We start from the raw sequence: 20,447 nt of genomic DNA on the forward strand, positions 1-20,447 counted from the left end.
AAGAAACTCAAACCAGCTCTCCTGGGCAGGCAGGCTTTGGTGCCGGCCTAGGAGGAAGGTATGCACTCATTCATTCGTTCATTCAAGCATTTCACAAGCGCCTCCTAAATACCAAGACTTGAAGGCACACTGCACAGTGGCTCTTTCAGAAACCTAGACCCAGCAGAATTCATGGCCAAAGGGGGAAGATCAGAGCATCTGCACTTCCCTCACGGACTTGAGTCACCTCACTGCCATTACACTGTCTCATCCGCCCACTTTACAGTAAAGGAAACTGAGGCTCTGAGAAGGGCAGTGACTTCCAGACGTTACAGACAGAGAGGAAGCTGGGACCTCCTGACCCGCAATGGCCCTGCCTCCTGTTTAAAGCCACGACACTATTGGACTTAGGCATTCAAACAAATGGTGTTCCTTCCAGCAGGCCACCTCGGAGGCTGCATGCTTAACCAACAAGGCCCTCTTGTGGAGGGACACTTTTTGGAAGGAACTTCTGAGCCAGAGCAGACCCCTTCCCCCCGAAAAGACAGGCAGGCACACCTCGCTGGCCCACAGAGAACACCAGCTGTGGCTGAAGGGCTCTCCTTGGGACTGCCCACTCTGCAGTTCTGCCGTGGGCATCAGAGAACCAGGGCCAGGGCAGTGTCACCTCTGTGCCCACACACACGCAGCCCTGGACCCAGGGCACTGGGGGATCCCTCAGCCTGTGTCCCAAGTCAACGGCCAGCACCTGCTGCCCAGGTTCCCTCCTCCTACCCGAAGCCCAGCCACCTCGGCACCATGCTGGCCTCACATTTCCTCTCTCCTTTGCCCACCAGCTTCTTCCCCTGGAGAAACGATCTTAACCTTGCCCTTTCTTGAAAGAAAACCACCCCACTCCCACCTCCAAACTCCTCCTCCCCTGCCTGTCTCACCCCTTCTTGCCAAGGACCTAAGCCAGGGGCCCACCTCAGGCCAGGCCACCCCTGGCCCCTCTGCCTCATCTGACACCTCGGCTGCCCCCTCACTCTCGGGTTTTCCTGGTGCAGGCCCTCCTAGCCTTCACCTCCAGGGAGTTCTCCTTCCCCGGGGACCTATCCTCCTCCCTTCTCTACCACCCCTATAAATGTCTGACTCACAAACTCTATCTCCAGATAGAGGACTAACCTCTGCATCCCTGGTTGTCCCCAAAGCCCTCACACTCAACAGCCCAAGCTCCTGCAGCAGGGCCTGCTTTGGGGCCAGCTGTAGAGCTGGCACAGCTCGAAGCCTGGCCCACAGGGACTCGGCTATTTGTCCAGTGAACGCATTTTGGTTAGCACCTGCCTCCTCGCTGGTCTCAGAGGGACTAGCCTCCCACAGCCTGGCATAGCCACCCAGGTGGGCTTTCTAAAACTGAAAACTGACCACCACCAAGACGTCTGCCGTGGTTCCTCCGCACCATGGGATAAAGTTCACGATCTCAAGAGCTGGAAAATGAGGCTGTCTGCATCTGTGCTTCCACAGCAGGCTGGGCACATGTGCCCTGGAACATGCTCTCACCGCCCTCATCCTCAGTCCAAAGGCACCTTTGCACCCCAGGGCTGGCACCCTGCACGCGTTTGCTCAGAAGAAAGACAACTATTAGAGCTGCAAATGATCTCTGGGACCCCAGGGCTCAAAGCAACTCAGAGAGGTTGAGCGAGGGGCCCAGGGTGGCCCAGCCCCAGGCATGGGTGAGGCAACAGCCTCACCTGAGCCACTCTCCTTGGTTAGAAACCAGACCAATCCTCTGGAAGCGTCACCTGAAACCTACATGTGTGCATGCCACAGCCCCCAGCTCTAGCTGGGCCCACTCCATGCTGGCCCAAATCTTACTCAGGCAGGTGGGCCAGGCCTGGTGCACAGGACCTCAGCAAAAGAGCTGCTTGACTAAGTCAACCTCGCACCAGCTGACAATTTCATTCCTCCTTAGGCCTTGGTCTCATGTAAAGAATGAAGCTAACTTGGCCTACAAGTTTAAGGGACCTTGAGTTGGTCACCCCCACCTTGTCCTTTGCAAACCCAGGCAGCTGAAGCAGCAAAGTTCCAAGCACTCTGATCTGCTGTTGGCCCAGCTGATTTTTATTAACCTTCCCCAAACCACCGTGCCTCAAAGGATGGTCCTGGTCCACCTGCGCAGAATTGCCAGCCATGTCAAGTTAAATGCAGATTCCGGACCCTGCTGGACCTGAGGGGCTGGGCTGGCTCTCTGAAAGGCGGGCCCAAAATTTGCATTTAACGCTGCTCATAAATCCTGAGCTCAAGGAAACTCAAAAACCCGCCTCCAGACCCAAAGGGTGAAGGCTTCCGCCTCCGGAGACTGAAGTGTTAGTGTCAGGCCTCATTTTGTGAAAACATACGTTGACCAGAACACCCAGGGAAAGGGAGGGTTTCTGTTACACGAATTACATATAACTTAGTTCCTACGAGGAACTAACTCCCGCGAAGAACTCAGTGAGGCTTTGCTCTCCCCGTCCCACTGTTTTAGTTTCCGGGGGCTCAGCCGTAGCGTCAGGTGGAGCCCCAGCCTCGGCGTCCGGCCGGGGTCCTCCGGACCCACCCGACCTCTCGGCCCGAGGCCGCTGGGGCCTCCGGGCTGCGGCCGGGGCCGTTCGGGGCGGGTGGACCCGGGGTCTAGCGCGTCCCCGCTACTCACCGTGGGCAGCTCGGCCAGAGTGCAGGGACGGTCGGCGGCGGCCCGGCCCCGCTACACTTTAACTGGCGGCGCCGGCGCTCCGCGCGCTCCGGGCGGCCAGGAGGGGCACCGCGGGCCTCTCGGACCGACCTGCTCCGGGAGGGGACCGGACGCCAGGCGGGCCCGCCGGGCTCGGGCGAGCGGGGCGTGCGTGCACTCGTGCACCTGGCTCACTGCTCGCACGGGTGCGCTGAGCCGGCGCGTGCGCGGTTGCTGGAGAGCCGCTCGGACCCAGGCATCCCTCACGGCCCCTGCAGGCCGGGGCACTTCTTTCCCTACCCAGGAAGGGCGCCAGGGGGCCGCCCCTACCTGGGCGGTGCTGGGGGAGGCGGAGCCCGGAGGTGTGGCCCCGGCCGCCGGGGTAAGAGCTTGGCCGAAGGCTGGCAGGGACTACGAGCGGTGGCGGGCAGTGGCCCCGCGATGCGCTAGTACTGCTGAGCCTGGCCGCGCTGTGCTGCGGTGCCATGCCTCCGGAGCCGGTAAGCCCACATCCGCGCCCCCTCCCGCTTTCCCCTCCCTCGAGCCCGGACCCAAATTCGTCCCACCCGTCAGCTCATGCTTCTCCAAGGCGTTCGCGGAGGGCCGTCTGTAGGGGACGCGTGTGCATGCTCTGGGGCACCGGGCGTCGGGCTGCTTGAGTCAGGAGCAAGGGAATCAGACAAACCTGGGTTCGCATGCCACCATGTGCTCTTGATTTAGCCATTTATGCTCACGGAGCCTCTTGTCCTCATCTGTGTAAGGAAGGGTCATACCTAACTTACCAGGATCTAGTGAAGGACAGCGATAGGGCCTGCAAGGCAGCAGCAAAGAGCCTGGCACACAGTAGGTTTTCACTATTGTTATTGCCTGGGGTCTTGAGGTCTGTCCTCTTTGGGGGCACAAGAGCTCCTTCTCCATTCCACTCGCCTTTTTTGCCCTGTTAATTTCGCTGTACTGGGGCCCTTGTCCTCAGAGCTAAGCTCCTGAACTCTACTGCAGGTTTCTTTTCATCCCCTGTGCCTTGAAGGACTGAGAGAATCTTCTGGGTCATTAAAGAAAAGCTCATCTGCGAAATAGCATTTGAAGCTATATTACTGCCCTTTTAGCATAGCACATAGCATAAAAGCCTGGTGTTACTTGGTGATGGAAAGACAAACCCCATTCCCTGCCCTTATGTCTTCAGCTACTCTCCTTGTCCTCTGTCTCAGTTCGGAGCCCATCCCCTCACTCCCTGGCCTTTTCCACTAGAGGAAGAATTCATTGCCTTTGCAGTAGCTGCTGTTAGGCCAACAGCTTGAACTCTGTAAAGTTTAGAGCCGTTGCTTTGCTTCTTCCTAAAATTTGTCTCACCAGCCCTTTGACAAGAACGTAGCTCCCAGTATGGTGGCTCATTTGTTTAAAAAGCTGCCTGATGATATCCCTTGGAGTTCAGCTTTAAAAAGACAAAGATGAGCGACTGAGAATTTCACCCAACTCAGGTTACTCAAACTATCAAGTCTTGCCTTCTGTCATACAAGGTGTTTAGAAATGTTGAGGCTGTGAAGGATCAGATTCCAGAGCTGGTGGACTTAACCACGCTGTGTCATGTCACTGGAACTTGCAGCTGCCTTTTAGGTCCAGTATTTTATTACAAAACCAAAGTACTAATTATTTTTTCTTATAAAAAGACATGAGCAGTTAACTCCAAAGGATTTAATACTGGCCTTTCTTAGACACTGATGATATCATTTATTTTTTTAAGTTCTCTTTATTATTTTTTAAAATAAATTTTATATATTTTATTGATTTTATTTTTGGCTGCATTGGGTCTTCGTTGCTAGTGCGGGCTTTTCTCTGGTTGCAGAGACCGGGGGCTACTCTTCATTGCAGAGCATGGGCTTCAGTAGTTGTGGCACGCAGGCTCAGTAGTTGTGGCTCACGGGCTCTAGAGCACAGGCTCAGTAGTTGTGGCACGCGGGCTTAGCTGCTCCGCAGCATGTGGGATCTTCCTGGACCAGGGCTCGAACCCCTGTCCCCTGCATTGGCAGGCGGATTCTTAACCACTGCGCCACCAGGGAACCCCTAAAAGTTCTTTTTAAAAGATAACATGATGAAATCACAGTTGCGTTATGATTTTGTAAATATCTCAGGTGAGTCCTTTTATATTAGAAGAAGAATTTTTTAAAGCACCTGGGAAAGGCACCATGGACTGCACTCTTCTACTTATCTTCTTGGCATAGCCAGTCCTTAACCTGGGAAAACTCAATAAATATTCTAGACTGTCCTGAAAGCCTGCAGTTAAACATTAGAGTGTGAAGGGACCTTCATGGTGGTCTAGAGTTATCCCCTGCTTGTAGCAGAGACGGCTGAGGTGTAGAGAGGGGTAAAAAACCCACCTCTGGTCTTTAAGGGAGGTGATGGCCATGCTTGAGGGTCAAGTGTACTAGTGGTTAATCTATGGCCCATCATAGCCTACCATGGGGCCATGTAGTCTCCCTCAAACTGTGAAGTGGAACCAGCTCAGCATTCATCCCTTGTGTATGCATTTAAGGAAAAAGATGGTGTTTTGCCTAATTGGCAAATGAAAGCTTGTGGTTTGACCGTATTCAACATGGCACTCGGTTTCTTTTCGTCCCCTGTGCCTTGAAGGACTGAGGGAATCTTCTAGGTCAAAGTAAGCACTTGGAGACACTTGGCTAATTGCCACTAATCCAGGTCCTTTGTTGGGGGTGTGGATGTTGTGCTCACAAACAGGCTGCTGAGAGCTACAACCTGGAGCCTGAAGCAGAATGCCTGGGTTCAAATCCCATTTGGGGCCATTTCTCTGCTGTGTGCCTTGGGCAAGTCAGCATCCCTGGGCCTCAGTTTCCCCATCAGCAAAGTGAGGGAAGCTGAACTTAAATCACATCCTGGCTCTAGAATTTTACACTTCTCTGATTCTGTGAGTTACACTGGCAAACAGTGTGGGGTCCATTTCCTTAGCAGACGTTGACTAGAGACATGAGTTTCAGCAGTAGGTTAAGGAATGAAATTATAAATGAGAAGAACTTGGAAATTCAGGGCTTCCCGCTTTGCCTTGCAGTGGACGTTTTCCTACATTGGCTTTCCTGTAGAGCTGAACACAGTCTATTTCATTGGGGCCCATAACATCCCCAATGCAAATATGAATGAAGACGGCCCCTCCCTGGCTGTGAATTTCACCTCACCAGGTACATTTCCTCACTCTTCTCTTACTGTCTTGCTGGGACACCTGTTTTGGTATGTGGTTTGGTACAGAGAAGCCAGGTACCCTGGACAAGGCGTTTGGCCTTGCTGAGTCTCGGCTTCCTCGTGTGTAATATGGACATGACAGTAACCGCACCTCACTCACAAGGAGAGGATTAAGTCAGGTGAAATGGAGGGGAAAGCCCATTCCTGTGTGTCAGGCACTGATTGAGCACTTGACACGCATCATCTCACTTAAGCCGTCAACAATCCCAAGGTTGGGACAGCCCCGTTTTACAGATAAAGAAACTGAGAACTTAAGTAACTTGCCCTGGTTACACATGCAGAAGTGAAGCTGACAGTCAAACTCTGGTCCTTCTGGACTGATGCACTTTAGCCATTCTTTGTTGTTGATGCAAAACGCTTGTTCCAGCCTCAGTTGCCTGGCAGGCTGTGTAGTCTGACAGCGTGCGGCTGGTCTCTGAGGATGTACAGACTCCAGCACGTTTCTCCCCTGAGCTGCGGTGAAGAGGCAGGTGGCACCGAGTGCTGGGTTCTTTCCCTTGCTCTGTGACACACAGTCAGCTCTCTGGTATCACACCTGCAGTATCACATACGGGGTTGGGGTGAGGATGAGATGGGATCATGGGTGAGGAAGGTCCAGCATGGTGCCCGGCCCCAGCAGCTCCCACACGTCACCCCCACTCGGCTGGGTCACCTGTTCTGTATCCCATGCCTGTCCCTGTCCCAGGTGTAGCATCGAAGCCAAATGGGGCAATTTCCAATCTGTCATTGTTCCTTGGTCGTGGTCCAGTGTATTCTTGGCATCACATCATTTACTACACAGTAGTGCCCAGCTTTCTTGATGAGACTAAATCTTATTTTTTAAATTATATTTTGGAATAATTTTAGATTTATAGAAAAGTTGCAAAGCTAGTACAAAGAGTTCCCATATACTTCTCACCCAGTTTCCCTTATCGTTAACATCCTACATTACCGTGGTCTATTTGTCAAAACTGCGAGTCCAACACTGGTACATTTCTGTGAACTAAACTCCAGACTTTATTGGATTTCACCTGATTTTCCATTAATGTCCTCTTTCTGCCTCAGTGGCATTTAGTCCCCCATGTCTCCTTCATCTCATCTGATCTGTGACAGTTTCTTAGTCTTTCCCTGTGTTTCAAGATCATGACAGTCTTGAGGCATGATGGCCATACATCCTGCAAACCCAATCTGGGTTTGTCTGGTGTTTGTCTCATGATTAGACTGGGGATATAGGTGTGTTTGGTGAGAATTCCGCAGAGGTGAAGCACTCTTCTCATGACTCTATCAGGGGTGGGTGACATGCACAGGACGTCACAGGTGGTGCTCACCTTTGTCACTGGTTAAGTGGTGTCTGCCAGGCTTCTCTGTGTAATCTAGTATTTTTCCCTTTCCCAAATTTTAGTTTTTGGAAACAAATCACTAAGTCTACCCCATCCTGGGGTGGGGATATAGGGTGGGATTAAGCTCCACCTCCTGGAAGGGGCAGTATCTACACATATTACCAAACCTCATTTTTGAATAATGGTTGGTTTCTAAGTCTTCTCTTGGGGATCACAGATAGTTTTGATAAAGGCTGTATTTAAATTAGACTCTGGTTATCACTTCCTGAATAGATAATCTTCTGTTTAACAGTATAATGTTAGCATCTCATTTAAATCTGCTATCTGACCTCATATCTGAAATGTCTGACAATTCATTACAGGTGTGGTAAGCATATGTGTATGCACACTTGTTGGCAAGGGGGTGGAGCAGAGATACCTTCTTCTAAAATGTAAAAACTTTCATTCAAATTTCCAGGCTGCCTGGACCACATAATGAAATGCAAAAAAAAAGTGCATCGAGGCAGGTAAGTAAATACAGCATTTGCTTTTGTTATTAGAAGAAATTCATACCGTGAGTGAGCGCAGCTCAAGCTTTTTAAGATGAAGGAACTGAGGCCTAGAGTGGGGCTGTTATGTATCCGAATTGCTCAGACTGTGAAGGCTGATCCTGGCCAGCGCCGTGCCCACTGAACCCAGGGATGGACAGACTCTTAGTAGGTTTATATGGTGAGCAAGTCACAGAAAAAAAAACACCCTGCTCCCTTGGTTAAAGTAACATTTTAGCCCAAACCAAAGGCCCTTCCTGCCTGGATGGGAATCTGTAAGTCCCCCACCTGCTCAGACACCAGTACCACTGAACTGTGGTCACGGGGACTCTGCACACCTTCTGCTTGGACGTGCATTCAAGGTGGGAGCGTTAGCTAAAGTAGTGACCTAGAAGCAGGCCGTCAACCTGTGACCTCACAGGGGTCCACATCCTACAGGCCAGACTGTTAGAACCTGCCCCCATCTTTCGCATTTTTAAATAAGCCCCTTCAGGATAATCAGTCCCAACTGGCCAACTTCCAAGGGGTTTACAAGGATTTCTGTGCATTTCTGGGTAATAGTCTTAGGGTGCTAATGAGGCTAGTGGTTTTGGGGGGGATCAGTCCCTGCCTCTTAGGCACCCCCACCCCACAGGCATCCCTATGAACCCCAGCAGACTGAGTGCACGCGTCTCCTCGCTGGAAGGCAGACTTGGAGCATTGTGCCTCCTCTCTCGCCCCCCACCAGGAGAGATCTGGAGTGTTGGAGCTCACTGGGATGTGAGGGGGTCTGAGGGCCTCGAATCAGTCCTAGAACCCAACTCCTAAAGACGGTTCTGAGCTGGGACTTGAAATGGCCTCCTGGGTAGGGAAAATAATACACGGTATTCTATATCATGTTCCTGGAAATTAACCGAGCGCTGATTTGCAAGCCACATGAATGAAACCACCAGCTTTTCCTCAGAGCGGACCTGTCCGGGTACCTTCTAAGCCGTGAGATATTTCCTTATTTCCTGACATCCAGTAAAGCTGGGGCAGAGTGGCCTGATGGGTGGAGTTCCTGGAGCCCAGAGTGTTCTAGTTCTAGCTGAATTCCCTCGCTCTATAAACTCAGACATGTCTCCTAACCTGTGGCTCCTGCCCCGCATCCCGGAAAGGAGGAAACCCTGACCCCAGCCCTTCACTCAAAATGGATGTTGCGAATAGAATGGAGTAGTAGAACCCAGCCTGTGCCTCTCACCACCCTCAGCCCAGGGAAGCTGTTTTCAGCAAAGCAGTGACATGGGGTCACTAAACTTTCATGGGCAGCAGGTTACTTTGAGATGATAAATAAAAGGCACACTGTGTAGCTGAATAAGTATCTCTTGGACGTGTGCCTCAGAACGTACATCTGTTTTTGTCAAGCCCTTATGGGGACTTAAATGAGGGCTGAGTTTGCAACTCCAGCCTTGTGATTCTCTCTCAACTTACAGGAAGTCTGTGGGATCCAAACATCACTGCTTGTAAGAAGAATGAGACCATGGTAGAAGTGAACTTTACAACCAGTCCCCCTGGAAACAGATATATGGCTCTCATACAAAATACCACTGTAATTGGGACTTATGTGTTGGAGGTACTTTTTTCCCCTTCATTTCCTCAACACCACCCCCATCCTCAACCTCCAGCTCTCCTTCTCTTGTTGAAGATGCAGATTTCCTGGACAGGCTCTCTTTTGGGAGAGCACAGGCAGAACTGTCTGCTGTACAAATATGCTGGGCTATTTTGATTAATTCAGACAAAGAAAAACAAGTCCCTGGGAGCATCCCTGGAAACATCCCTCTGACTCTAAAACCAACCAAAGGTGGAGGTCTCAGAAGTATGAAGTGAATCCTGACTCACACATAGTCTAATGAGTTCAAAGTCAGTTTGGGAAGAGTGATCTCTTCACTGGCAGTCTTTGATCTAATCATTCGTATGGCTCCTAATACCTTTTTTTTTTTTAATGTATTTATTTTTGGCTGCATTGGGGTCTTCGTTGCTGCCTGCGGGCTTTCTCTAGTTGCGGCGAGCGGGGCTACTCTTCGTTGTGGTGCGCGGGCTTCTCATTGCAGTGGCTTCTCTTGTTGCAGAGCACGGGCTCTAGGCATGAGGGCTTCAGTAGTTGTGGCTTGCGGACTCTAGAGCACAGGCTCAGTAGTTGTGGCACACGGGCTTAATTGCTCTGCAGCATGTGGGATCTTCCCGGACCAGGGCTCAAACCCGTGTCCCCTGCACTGGCAGGCGGATTCTTAACCACTGTGCCACCAGGGAAGTCCCTGGCTCCTAATTCTTGATTTTTATCTCACTCACCTGCACCAGAAGGAACTAACTCGAACTTCCGTGGTGGTTCAAGGGACTGGGGAAAGTGAAGGTGCTGTGGTCCAGGTAAAGCTGAACGAGATGCCCTGGAGAGGGGAGGAGAGGGGAAGGGACTGAAGACCCACTGCACTGCAACTTGTTGCCTTTGAGGAGTCTTTCTAGTTGGAGCAGATGAGTTCTCTCCCCAGCTCGCTTCTGCCAGCAGTCTCGCCATTATGTGAGGTTGATGGGGAATCCCAGCTTCCACCTTCACAGTTGTGAGGTCAGGAAGCTGACCTTATCGTCACGGTCCCTTCTGCTTTTGTGAGTGGCTGTTGACTTTCCAAGGTGCTTTTATTCCTATTTTCTGTCACAGAAACACAGAGGAACTCTGAGCCATTTTATTATCCCAAGCCTCCATTTTCTCTGCAAAATGAAGTAACAAAGGAGTTGAAATCAGCAAGCTTGGGTTCCCAACCAGCATATGAACTTTGAAGGGCAACTCTGTCCCCTCGGGGACTGAGTTTACTGCGCTGGAGAACAGGAAGTTGGGCTAGCAGGTGCTCTCACAGCTCTTTCCACTCTGAGTGTATGCTGTGGGGCCATGGAGGGTCCCGGTAGGACACAGCTACACCCAAGACATAAGGGCCTTTTTGTTCTTCATTCCCGGGACATACAGGCAGAGCTCAGACATGCCCGGCGGAGCAGATACCCATCAACACGTTAGGACTGCACCCCTTTTCCAGGGAACCAGACTCTACTAGTCCCAAGGGGCTTACATGTCGTAAAGCGCTGGCTTAGGTCAAGAGGAGTCCCACTGCTCTGTTTTTTGGAGGACATATTTGTATATGTATTAGGATGTGACCTAACCCTTTTAGATAAGGAAATTAACATCTTAGCAACATGTACAAAGTTTAGGTTCACAGCTCAGGAGTCTTAGAAGGTGTTTGGTCTTGAGTCACTAGTCTGGATTTTAGGGCTTTGTGACAGACGTATGACCAAGGAAAAAAAATGTCCTATTACAATACTAGAGAGGGGTTGAAGCCAGAAAAAAAGGGAAGAGAAGTTCTGGTGAAAGTAGAAATAAGGCTGAGCCCCTCATTTCTCCTTAGCTGACTCCGTATTTCCATACCTGTGCTTCATTTATGAAATCAAGATCCGTGACCAAGCAGGATATACACAAAAGGGAAACAAAATCAACGGTGCAAAATTGATATTCAGAGTGCTGCAAGGATCTGCTGAAAAACGTCAGGGCTGTAAAGGGACTGAGTATATGAGGGAACATGCATTTCACTGCTTTCTGACTTTCTTATCCATCTCAGTGGCCCAGGCCTGGCTGTTACTGTAATTCATTGTGGCCACACAGACATCTGGATAACAAATTAGGAACAGTGGCACCAAGAGACACACGTCATTGGTGCCTGAGAGCAGCTGGTTCTGGAGAATGTCTCTCTGGATTTAGCGATGTTAGTACCTTCACTGCAGGTTGACAAATAAAATGCTTCCAGAACTAGCCCAGGGGTGGGGTCAAAAGTTAAAAGGGGACTTCCCTGGTGGCTCAGTGGTTAAGAATCCGCCTGCCAGTGCATGAGACATGGGTTCGAGCCCTGGTCCGGGAAGATCCCACATGCTGTGGAGCAACAAAGTCCGTGTGCCACAGCTACTGAGCCTGCGCTCTACAGCCTTCAAGCCACAACTACTGAGCCCACGTGCCTAGAGCCCGTGCTCTGCAACAAGAGAAGCCACCGCAATGAGAAGCCCGCGCACCACAACGAAGAGTAGCCCCGCTCGCCGCAGCTAGAGAAAGCCCGCGTGCAGCAACGAAGACCCAACACAGCCAAAAATAAATTAATTAATTAAAAAAAAAAAAGTTAAAAGGTGCTGGTCTTAGAAACCCACCTCCTAACAATCCTGACTGCTGTGTAGGCGCAGTGCCTATGGATTCCTGAGCACTTTCACACGCTGGAGCCTAACTGATCCTCAACATTCCTGTAACCAGGTGGCATGACCCCCCACATCTGTCAGTCTGACAAAACAGCCTTTAAAAATGCCATCTATCCATATTATGTATTAAGTAATTGCACCCAGAATAACATTAATTCAGCAAAGAAAAAAACAAACGAACGTAAACTCTGGTTACCACAGTGAAAATGTGGAGTAAGAAGCCAAAATGGTTTTAGAGGACTGTTCCTAACCTCCTGGGCCCCCTCTCCCTTTTGAGAATCTAATGAAACACCTGGACACTCTATGGAAAAACACACTGATCTGCAGACCCCCTGGAGATCTACTGACCCTTGGCTTTAAAGGGACCAAAACTTCCACAAAGCACTGAGTAAAAGTTTTAGTTTCCAAATAAGAGATAAATTTGGTTCTGTTCTGCTAAAGATGAATGAGCTTTGTTTTCTCCAGGCAGAAGTGTGCTGGGTGGATGGCTGCCTCTCCTCCTCTCGGCTCTGCTGGTGGCCACGTGGGTGCTGGCGGTTGGGATCTATCTGACCTGGAGGCATGGTAAGGGTTATAATTCAGTTCTTTAAAGAAACGCAGATGAGGAAATAACACTGATTTTTTTTTTTTAAAAGGAGATTCCTCCAAAGGCAATCACATTTTGGCATTACACAAGAGTCAGACATTTATTTAATGCCTCAGAGCTCTCCTAAAGACTAATATAATGACTGGACCACACCCGCTAAGGTAAAGCAGGGATTGGGACTCCAGATCTGCTATCACCTGTTTTCTTTTTACCATCGAGGCATCTACAACGAGTGTAATGGGCCAAAGATAGCTGATAACAAATCACATTTTACCTGTGATAGGTACTCTATGCTAGTTCCTACTTTTGAAAAGTAATTCTTCCAAAGCATAAGAACAACACTCATTTGGATTCATATACTCTAAGGATCTTGCCAACTCTAAAACACTGAAGACTTGAATAAGAAAGCAGAATATTTATATAGATACACAGCTAGAGGGCGGCCCACTGAAAACCTCTGCTTCTCCTCCCCTCCACACATAGACAAGGAAATATAAATGTAGTCTTTGAGTTGTTTGTGATGTTGTATACAGAACAAGATTAATCCCATTTTCTTTCTTAGGTAAGCAAGCCACGTCAAACTTTGACCTTAAGAATACTTATATTAATGGCTATTGTTTGACTTGTATTCGTTAGTTTCATACCTAGTTTCCATTCCTTAACACGTATAGGACAGAATTCCAGTTGAGTTCCAGCTGAAATGGGGGTACCACTTAACCTTATGGAACTGTAAAGAAACTCTACCACCTGTAGGTAGAAGATGGAACAACTACTGAGTTGACCCAACTTAAAACGTGATGTGAAGGGCAGAGAGGTCAGCTGTCCTTGTTCACATATGGCACTAAAAATACTAAATTTACAACCACCCACCTGAAACAGAGTACCTTAAACCTGAACAGTTTCTATGAATTTATTTGCAAAGCTACGGGCTTAATCAAGAGGACTAATTCAGTGACAGGGACTTAGAAAATACATCTTTTAAGCATCTTTAAGGTTTAAGCACTGGTGTGTTTCAGATGATGTGTACAAAAGGAACATCAGGGGTATTTTCCTCTCTGGCAGTAATAACATCCCTGGTGCTCAGCTGATGTGCCCTAGCAAGGGATCATTTATCAGCGATAGTTTAGACTAGAGTAAAAGCCTGTTATTTGCTGTCCACAGATGACAAATGCTTTTCTCCCCCACAGAAAGGATCAAGAAGACTTCCTTCTCTACTACCACACTACTGCCCCCCCATTAAGGTTCCTGTGGTTTACCCATCTGAAATATGTTTCCATCACACAGTCTGCTACTTCACTGAATTTATTTAAAACCACTGCAGAAGTGAAGTCATCCTTGAAAAATGGCAGAAAAAGAAAATAGCCGAGACGGGTCCCGTGCAGTGGCTTACCACTCAGAAGAAAGCCACGGATAAGGTCATTTTCCTTCTTTCCAATGATAACACCATGTGTGATGGTACCTGTGGCAAGAGGGGGGGCAGCCCCTGTGAGAACTCCCAAGACCTGTTCCCCATCGCCTTTAACCTCTTCCGCAGCGATCTGAGAAGCCAGACTCACCTGCACAAATACGTGGTGGTCTATTTCAGAGAGGATACCAAAGACAACGACACTGGGCTCAGTGTCTGCCCCACATACCGCCTCATGAAGGATGCTACGGCTTTCTGCACAGAGCTTCTCCATGCCAAACAACGTGTGTCGACGGGGAGAAGGGTGCACGCCTGCCACTACAGCTGCTCCTCCCCATAGCCCAGCCACGAAGCAGGAGACCTTAAAGCCTTCCTACTGCTCCAATTACAGGAGGAAAGCATCCGTGATGATTCTGAAGTTTACCGTACAGGCTACTTGTAGGGAGGATTACAGCTGAACCCTGAACAACCCAGGGGGTAGGGGTGCTGACCCCTGTGCAGTCGAAAATTCATGTATAACTTTACAGTCCACTATCTGTCTCTGTGGTTCTGCATCCGTGGATTCAACCAACTGCAGACTGGGAGTATGTATTTATTGAAAAAATCTACATAAGTGAATCTGCCCAGTTCAAACTTGTGTTGTTCAAGGGTCAACCATATGTATACCTGCTTTAGCAAAAGGAAGTAAGGGAGGATTCACAACTGAATACATACACCTTAGTCTAGTAATTAAAGTTTTTATGCTAATAAAATTGTTACAAATTTACTAACTACTGTGGCATTAAAGAACAGAAACTGAATTTATAACTATAAAGCTAAGGCAATTTCACACCTAAAAATCAAGAACACTTACAAGGCTTCCCTGGTGGCGCAGTGGTTGAGAGTCTGCCTGCCGATGCAGGGGACACGGGTTCGTGCCCCGGTCCGGGAAGATCTCACGTGCCGCAGAGCGGCTGGGCCTGTGAGCCATGGCCGCTGAGCCTGCGCGTCCGGAGCCTGTGCTCCGCAACAGGAGAGGCCACAACAGTGAGAGGCCCGCGTACCGCAAAAAAAAAAAAAAAAGAACACTTACCAAACTATAACCATTCAGATAATCAATGATAAAGCATCTCCCAGCCAAATATCCAGTCTTGAATAGTCCATGCTCTGCAGAGTAGGTAGAATTGTTTAGATCTATAACTTTCTAAGTTTAATTAATGAATGCCAAACCTAAGAGTCCTCACTAATTCACTCAATAACTTCTTAGGTGAAAAACCTTCTATTACACACACAAGTCCTTATTTCTAAGATAATAAAAATAGGGAATAACAAGCTGAACCTCTCTTTGCTGACCAGATGACCTACTCTATGTGGAACCACTTGTAAACTTGGTATTTGCATAGGACCCTCCCTCTCAGAACTAGATTCATGTCCTATCTGACTCTTGTACAGGTGACTTTTAACATCAACAACAAAATACATCACTTGCAGAGCTGATGTCTACTTTTGCCCAAAGTTACCTATTAGAAGTCACTGTCAGAATTCAGAGTTTTATGGTTATTACATAACTTTCCGTGTTCAAAACAAAAATAATTCGTATGTTGAAGTTAGCCCTCTTGAAGTAATTAGTCTTTTTATAAATGAATTATTGCACTGGTTTACTTAAATAAAAAACAGAATCTAGGGCTTCCCTGGTGGCGCAGTGGTTGGGGGTCTGCCTGCTGATGCAGGGGTCACGGGTTCGTGCCCCGGTCTGGGAAGATCCCGCATGCCGCGGGGCGGCTGGGCCTGTGATCTATGGCCGCTGAGCCTGCGCGTCGGGAGCCTGTGCTCCGCGGCAAGAGAGGTCACAGCAGTGAGAGGCCCGTGTACCGCAAAAAAAAACCAAAAAACAAAACAGAGTCTACCATAGAATTACAGAATGTAGAGATGTGTGGCGTTTTAAGTCTTCCAACTTTTTGCTTTTCTCAAAGCATCTTTTTCTTAATGCAGAGGTCACAAAAAGGTTGTTTATATTAGCATCCATATTTTTCTAGGAAAGCTTGTCTCTTTCGCACAGTGCAAGACCGCTTCTGCTCTAGAATGTGGATCAGTTTCAGGTGGATGACTCTTAAATTGTTCTTGTAGATTATCCTTAAAGGACCATGCCACTCCTTCTAATACATGTCTTACAGATAAAGACCAAAATAAGGAAGGATAGAGTGTCCAGGTTCACAAGCAAATACTTAGCAATGCCTGAGGCAATACAATTAATGTGGTAAAGCTCACTTACTTGTCATGATCAGTTTTCACGGTGCTTGTAAGTGCTAGTAATAGAAGACGGCTTATGTCAAAACTTGGACCAGAAACCAACCTCCTCCGAATCAACATCTACCAGTTATAAGAGCAATACGCTATTATGTGAAAAACTATTATAAACAGAAATACATTATGCTTTTAGAACTAGGTAGCCAGTATTAAACTGTGTTGAAACAGCCCAGAAACATAAAATCAGTATTGTATAAATTTAATTATTTTGTTAAAAAACTGAAAACATAAAAGCATACAATTTTCAAATTTAAGGCAAACATCCCAAATAATACTAGCAAATTAAAATTTTGTAATACTGGCAGACTCTTCTTTGTTTCCAACCTACTGAACAGATATGCAAAATAATCCTATTTATTTAAAATGCTCTAGTAACAGCATTTCTCCAAGTCCTAAAACTTCCAACCATCCTTTTTTTTTTTTTTTGGCCATGCTGCGCAGCTTGTGGGGTCTTAGTTCCCCGACCAGGGATTGAACCCGGGGCCACAGCAGTGAAAGTGCCGAGTCCTAACCACTGGACTTCCAGGGAAGTCCCCCGCAGCCGTCCTTACTGTTTCTATATTCCACTTACCCGCATCTCTTATCTGCATCTACTTTTGTCTTTCCCCCAGCCCCACTCCCACCCTCAGTTGTAGAGAAGCGAGATGGTCCCTGGCAGGGAGTGGCAGGAATCAGGCATCCTCCCCATCCTCCCAGGTCTCTGAGCCCATAGGCTGTGCTGGCTGGCTCCAGTCTCCAAACCTCCTTCCCTTCCTCTGCCGGGGCTCAGAAGGCTGCACCAAGGCCTGGACCACTGGTGGTAATAGCTGTCTGTATTTAAACTTTGGTTCAGACTGCTCACAGATTGAGGTCAACTGATCATACTGAACAAAAAGTACTCCAAGAACTTTCACTTCATTTTTCAGGTAAAGGAAAATTGGGGACCTGATGCTTAAGTTAGAAATTACAGCAGTCTCCTTGTTTATCTGTACAACACATTAGAAAATCATTAACCTAAATCATTTCTATCTGGCTTTAGGAAGCAAATGAGTTTTCATTTCTGTTCTGTTTTGGTCAATGACTGTTTTCCTTCCCCAGGCCCACCCTAGATTATGTCAGTAACAAAAGCCAGCCAGCCCAGCCTTAAATCTTTGCCTCTGGAAATCTAGACCTGAATGTGCCCCAATATTTTTTGTAATACAGGAGAAAATTTAAAAAAAACAAAAAACTTTCTTTCCTATTTGGAATTGTAGCAGCATACACAGGTCATGACACATGTGCTTGCTGTACTAGATAAGAGGGAAAATGCGTGACCAGACATTTCTCACAATTCAGGTACACAATGACACACCCACCCCTCATGGTTATGTGAGACTGCCTGATGACTCTCAGAAGCCAAACCTAAATGAAGGGCTTCACCACCTGAGAACCATTCTACTGCAACAATTTAGATCATCGGGAGTTAGAGACCCTGAAGAAGGGGCAGGAGAGTTTACCACTGAAGACTAAGTTCATGTTTATTCTCAAATGTCCTGACTACAAAAGCAGCTTATTTTTTACACCAATGTCATGTTCTCAACATAAAAGTTAAAATTCATTTATTTTCATAAAACTTAAGCACCTAGGTCAATAAATTAGAATATAAATGTTCTATAAGAGTCTTATACCACAAGGTTATGTGTTGGTCTTCAACAGTGGCTTTTCTGTCCATTTCACCACACAAAAGCAGCTCGCTCTCGCAGCATGCGCACGCCAAAGCGCTGCCATTCTCTCTGATAGATCCACAGCTCCTGTGTCGTATCTAAACAAGCCAACACTGCCCCTCCTTTCCATGCAATCAGCCGGGGATCCATGTCCTAGAGAGGTGATAAGCAAAGATATTTCAGTGTAAGCAGACAAGACATTTACTTGAATTTGGGGGTAGAAAACACCCTGCTGAGTCAGTATGGAATAAATCAGATTTTCAACTTGCATTAAAGACCCATGAAAGATCCATGAACCACAGACATCTTCTATTTCAACTCACAAGAAATTTTTTTAGTTTTTATTACTGAAAATGCTACTATTCACTATTTACTATTATTCCACAAAGAGTCCCTATAGGCAGCAACATATGTAAGGACATAACTTATTTTGAAGTTTGACTGGAATAAATATATCCCACAATCCCTCCCTCAGAATTAAAATTAAATAAAAATATTCCCAGGAATTGTCAGTGAGAATAATAAAATACAGACACAATCTGTTTCTAAATTCCTGTGTTTATGGTTGCCAAGATAGTTCAAACCAAAAAGATCCCTGAAGATCACCTGGTCTAGGGACCAGCAGGAGATTCTTAATATGAAAGAGATAAAATGGAATTGTTCTGGCTGACAGCGTGAGAACAGTCAGTCTTCTCCTTGCCCCATCCAGTCCTTTGACAAAGGCGGAAGTCAGTCATGCTAGTTTGGAGGGCACAGCAGGGACTAAAAGCCAGTAATCTAGTCCCTAGTCCAGAGCTCCTTTCACCACATCTGTGACCTGCTGAAAGTAATTTTTCCACTTGCTCCAAGCCCTTAAGAACTCCCCAGACACAAACCCACGCCTCCCAGGATTTTCTCTGTCCAATACATTACAACTAGAAATAATGCTGTTTCACTGGCAAGAGTACAACTTGCACTGTGTACAACATACCTTGGGCCTTGTGATCACATCCACATTTTCAATAATTCGCCTGAATGAAGGTGGCATCTTATTGAGAATTCTGTGCTGCAGAAATTCTTGAGCTTTATGGAACATCAAACCGCCTCCCACCACCAGGATGGAGCTGTACATCTTCTTTTTGGCTTCATCAGACGCTGCAAAGACAGTGAAATCCCTTCCACGCTTTTTCTCCATATCCACCACCACCCCAGGCCAAGCCACCGTCATCTCTTGCTTGGATAACTGCAGGAGCCTTCTCAAAGGTCTCTCTCCCAACCCATCCTAGACAATGCTACCACGCAGCCAGAGGAACCTTGCAAAACACAAATGTGAGCATGTTGCTGTCCCACCCCCGACCCTGCTAGTAGCAGGATTAGGACCAGAATCTCTAGGGGGGCCTACAAAGTCCAGTGTGGTGTGTACCCACCGCTTCCCACAGCTTCACCCTACATCCTGCTTTCCAGCCACACTGGCCTTAACACAGGCTTCTTCGTCTACCTGGAATACCAAGGTAACACCTCACTCTCCCCCTAGCTCCCTCTCTCTCAAATGGCTCTTCCTCAGGAAAGCCTTCCCTGCCTCCCCGCCCTCCACAGCTCCTCCTGAGTAAAAACTCCTTATTAAGTCCCTCAATCAGAAACTGTCAGTCAGAACCCTTTAGTTCAGTTTTGTAGCACCTGCACAGTTGTGACTTCACCTCTGTGTGGTAAGCTGACTTGTTTGGGTCTCTTCCACGAGGCTCCACGCTCAGCGAGGCCAGGAGCCAGACCCTAACACCCGACAATGCAGGCGCCAAGCAGATGCTTAATAGCTTTCTTTTTCTTTTGCTCAAAAGCTTTTGCATGAACATGCTGCAGGGCAAAACCACACCCTAGCCTGAACCCTGTAATTGCTCTCTCCCGGCTCCCAGACGTGCTTACAACAACAGTCTATGCTATGGAGGATGGCTTTATCCAGGCCCAGGGCTTTCCCTTCAAACAGCGAGATGGCAGTCTTCCGGGACATCAGTGCAGTGAGAGCTTCCTCAGAATCATTGCCAGCCATCAAGCAGTCTCCCTGGGAGGATCCCAAATCCACCTCCTGGGAATGCAGTCTTTCTGGAAGATCAGAGGACTGGCCACGAAGATCCCCCTCAAATCCAATGGGTTTGGATGCAGACTTTCGGTCAGCAGTAGCTTTTGCAGACTTTAAATCAATCGAAAGGAGAATCAAATGGATGGTAAGGCTATGATAGAACACGGTTGATGTTCTCCAGCTAGATCCCCCCCTTCTCCCTACCCCACTACTCTACACTCTATAAAAAGAACGTCTGTCACTGTGCTGCAGAGAGGAAACACACCATAGTTCTACGACCAAGCACCTGGTCCCCACCCCTGGATAACTAGGAGTCAGGGGTGGTGTGCAGAAGATGAGGAAGTGCTGACAATTCCAAAACAATCACGGGCAGGCAGCGCGTGAGGTAACACCTCACTCTCCCCCTAGCTCCCTCTCTCTCAAATGGCTC

General features: G+C 48.0%; 3 protein-coding genes across 3 annotated transcripts in view; 1 reads left to right on the plus strand and 2 right to left on the minus strand.

Annotated features, from left to right (window-relative positions):
• The window catches only part of CHDH (choline dehydrogenase), a 66,007-nt gene extending 63,047 nt beyond the window's left edge, over positions 1-2,960 (minus strand). Inside the window, exon 1 of the mRNA XM_029243851.1 lies at positions 2,654-2,960. The gene's annotated coding sequence lies outside the window, so the exon portion shown is untranslated. The remainder of the gene's footprint in view (positions 1-2,653) is intronic.
• A 2,548-nt stretch (positions 2,961-5,508) lies between these two features.
• On the plus strand, positions 5,509-15,753 carry IL17RB (interleukin 17 receptor B). The gene is given in 7 exon segments (XM_029243322.1): positions 5,509-5,859; positions 7,697-7,745; positions 9,222-9,371; positions 10,076-10,194; positions 12,471-12,569; positions 13,779-13,819; positions 13,821-15,753. Coding segments are annotated over 7 exon segments (1,146 nt in total). The 5' UTR covers positions 5,509-5,687; the 3' UTR covers positions 14,337-15,753.
• Positions 15,754-17,844: 2,091 nt separating this feature from the next.
• The window catches only part of ACTR8 (actin related protein 8), a 13,305-nt gene continuing 10,702 nt past the window's right edge, over positions 17,845-20,447 (minus strand). The window contains exons 11-13 of the mRNA XM_029242644.1: positions 19,864-20,128; positions 18,935-19,098; positions 17,845-18,117 (exon numbers count right to left, since the gene is read on the minus strand). Coding sequence (XP_029098477.1) covers positions 17,974-18,117; positions 18,935-19,098; positions 19,864-20,128 — 573 coding nt within the window. The 3' untranslated portion in view covers positions 17,845-17,973. The remainder of the gene's footprint in view (positions 18,118-18,934; positions 19,099-19,863; positions 20,129-20,447) is intronic.

This window comes from Monodon monoceros, unplaced genomic scaffold, assembly GCF_005190385.1.
Source record: "Monodon monoceros isolate NGI ecotype Baffin Bay Population unplaced genomic scaffold, NGI_Narwhal_1 Super_Scaffold_3, whole genome shotgun sequence".
NCBI classification, from domain to species: domain Eukaryota; kingdom Metazoa; phylum Chordata; class Mammalia; order Artiodactyla; family Monodontidae; genus Monodon; species Monodon monoceros.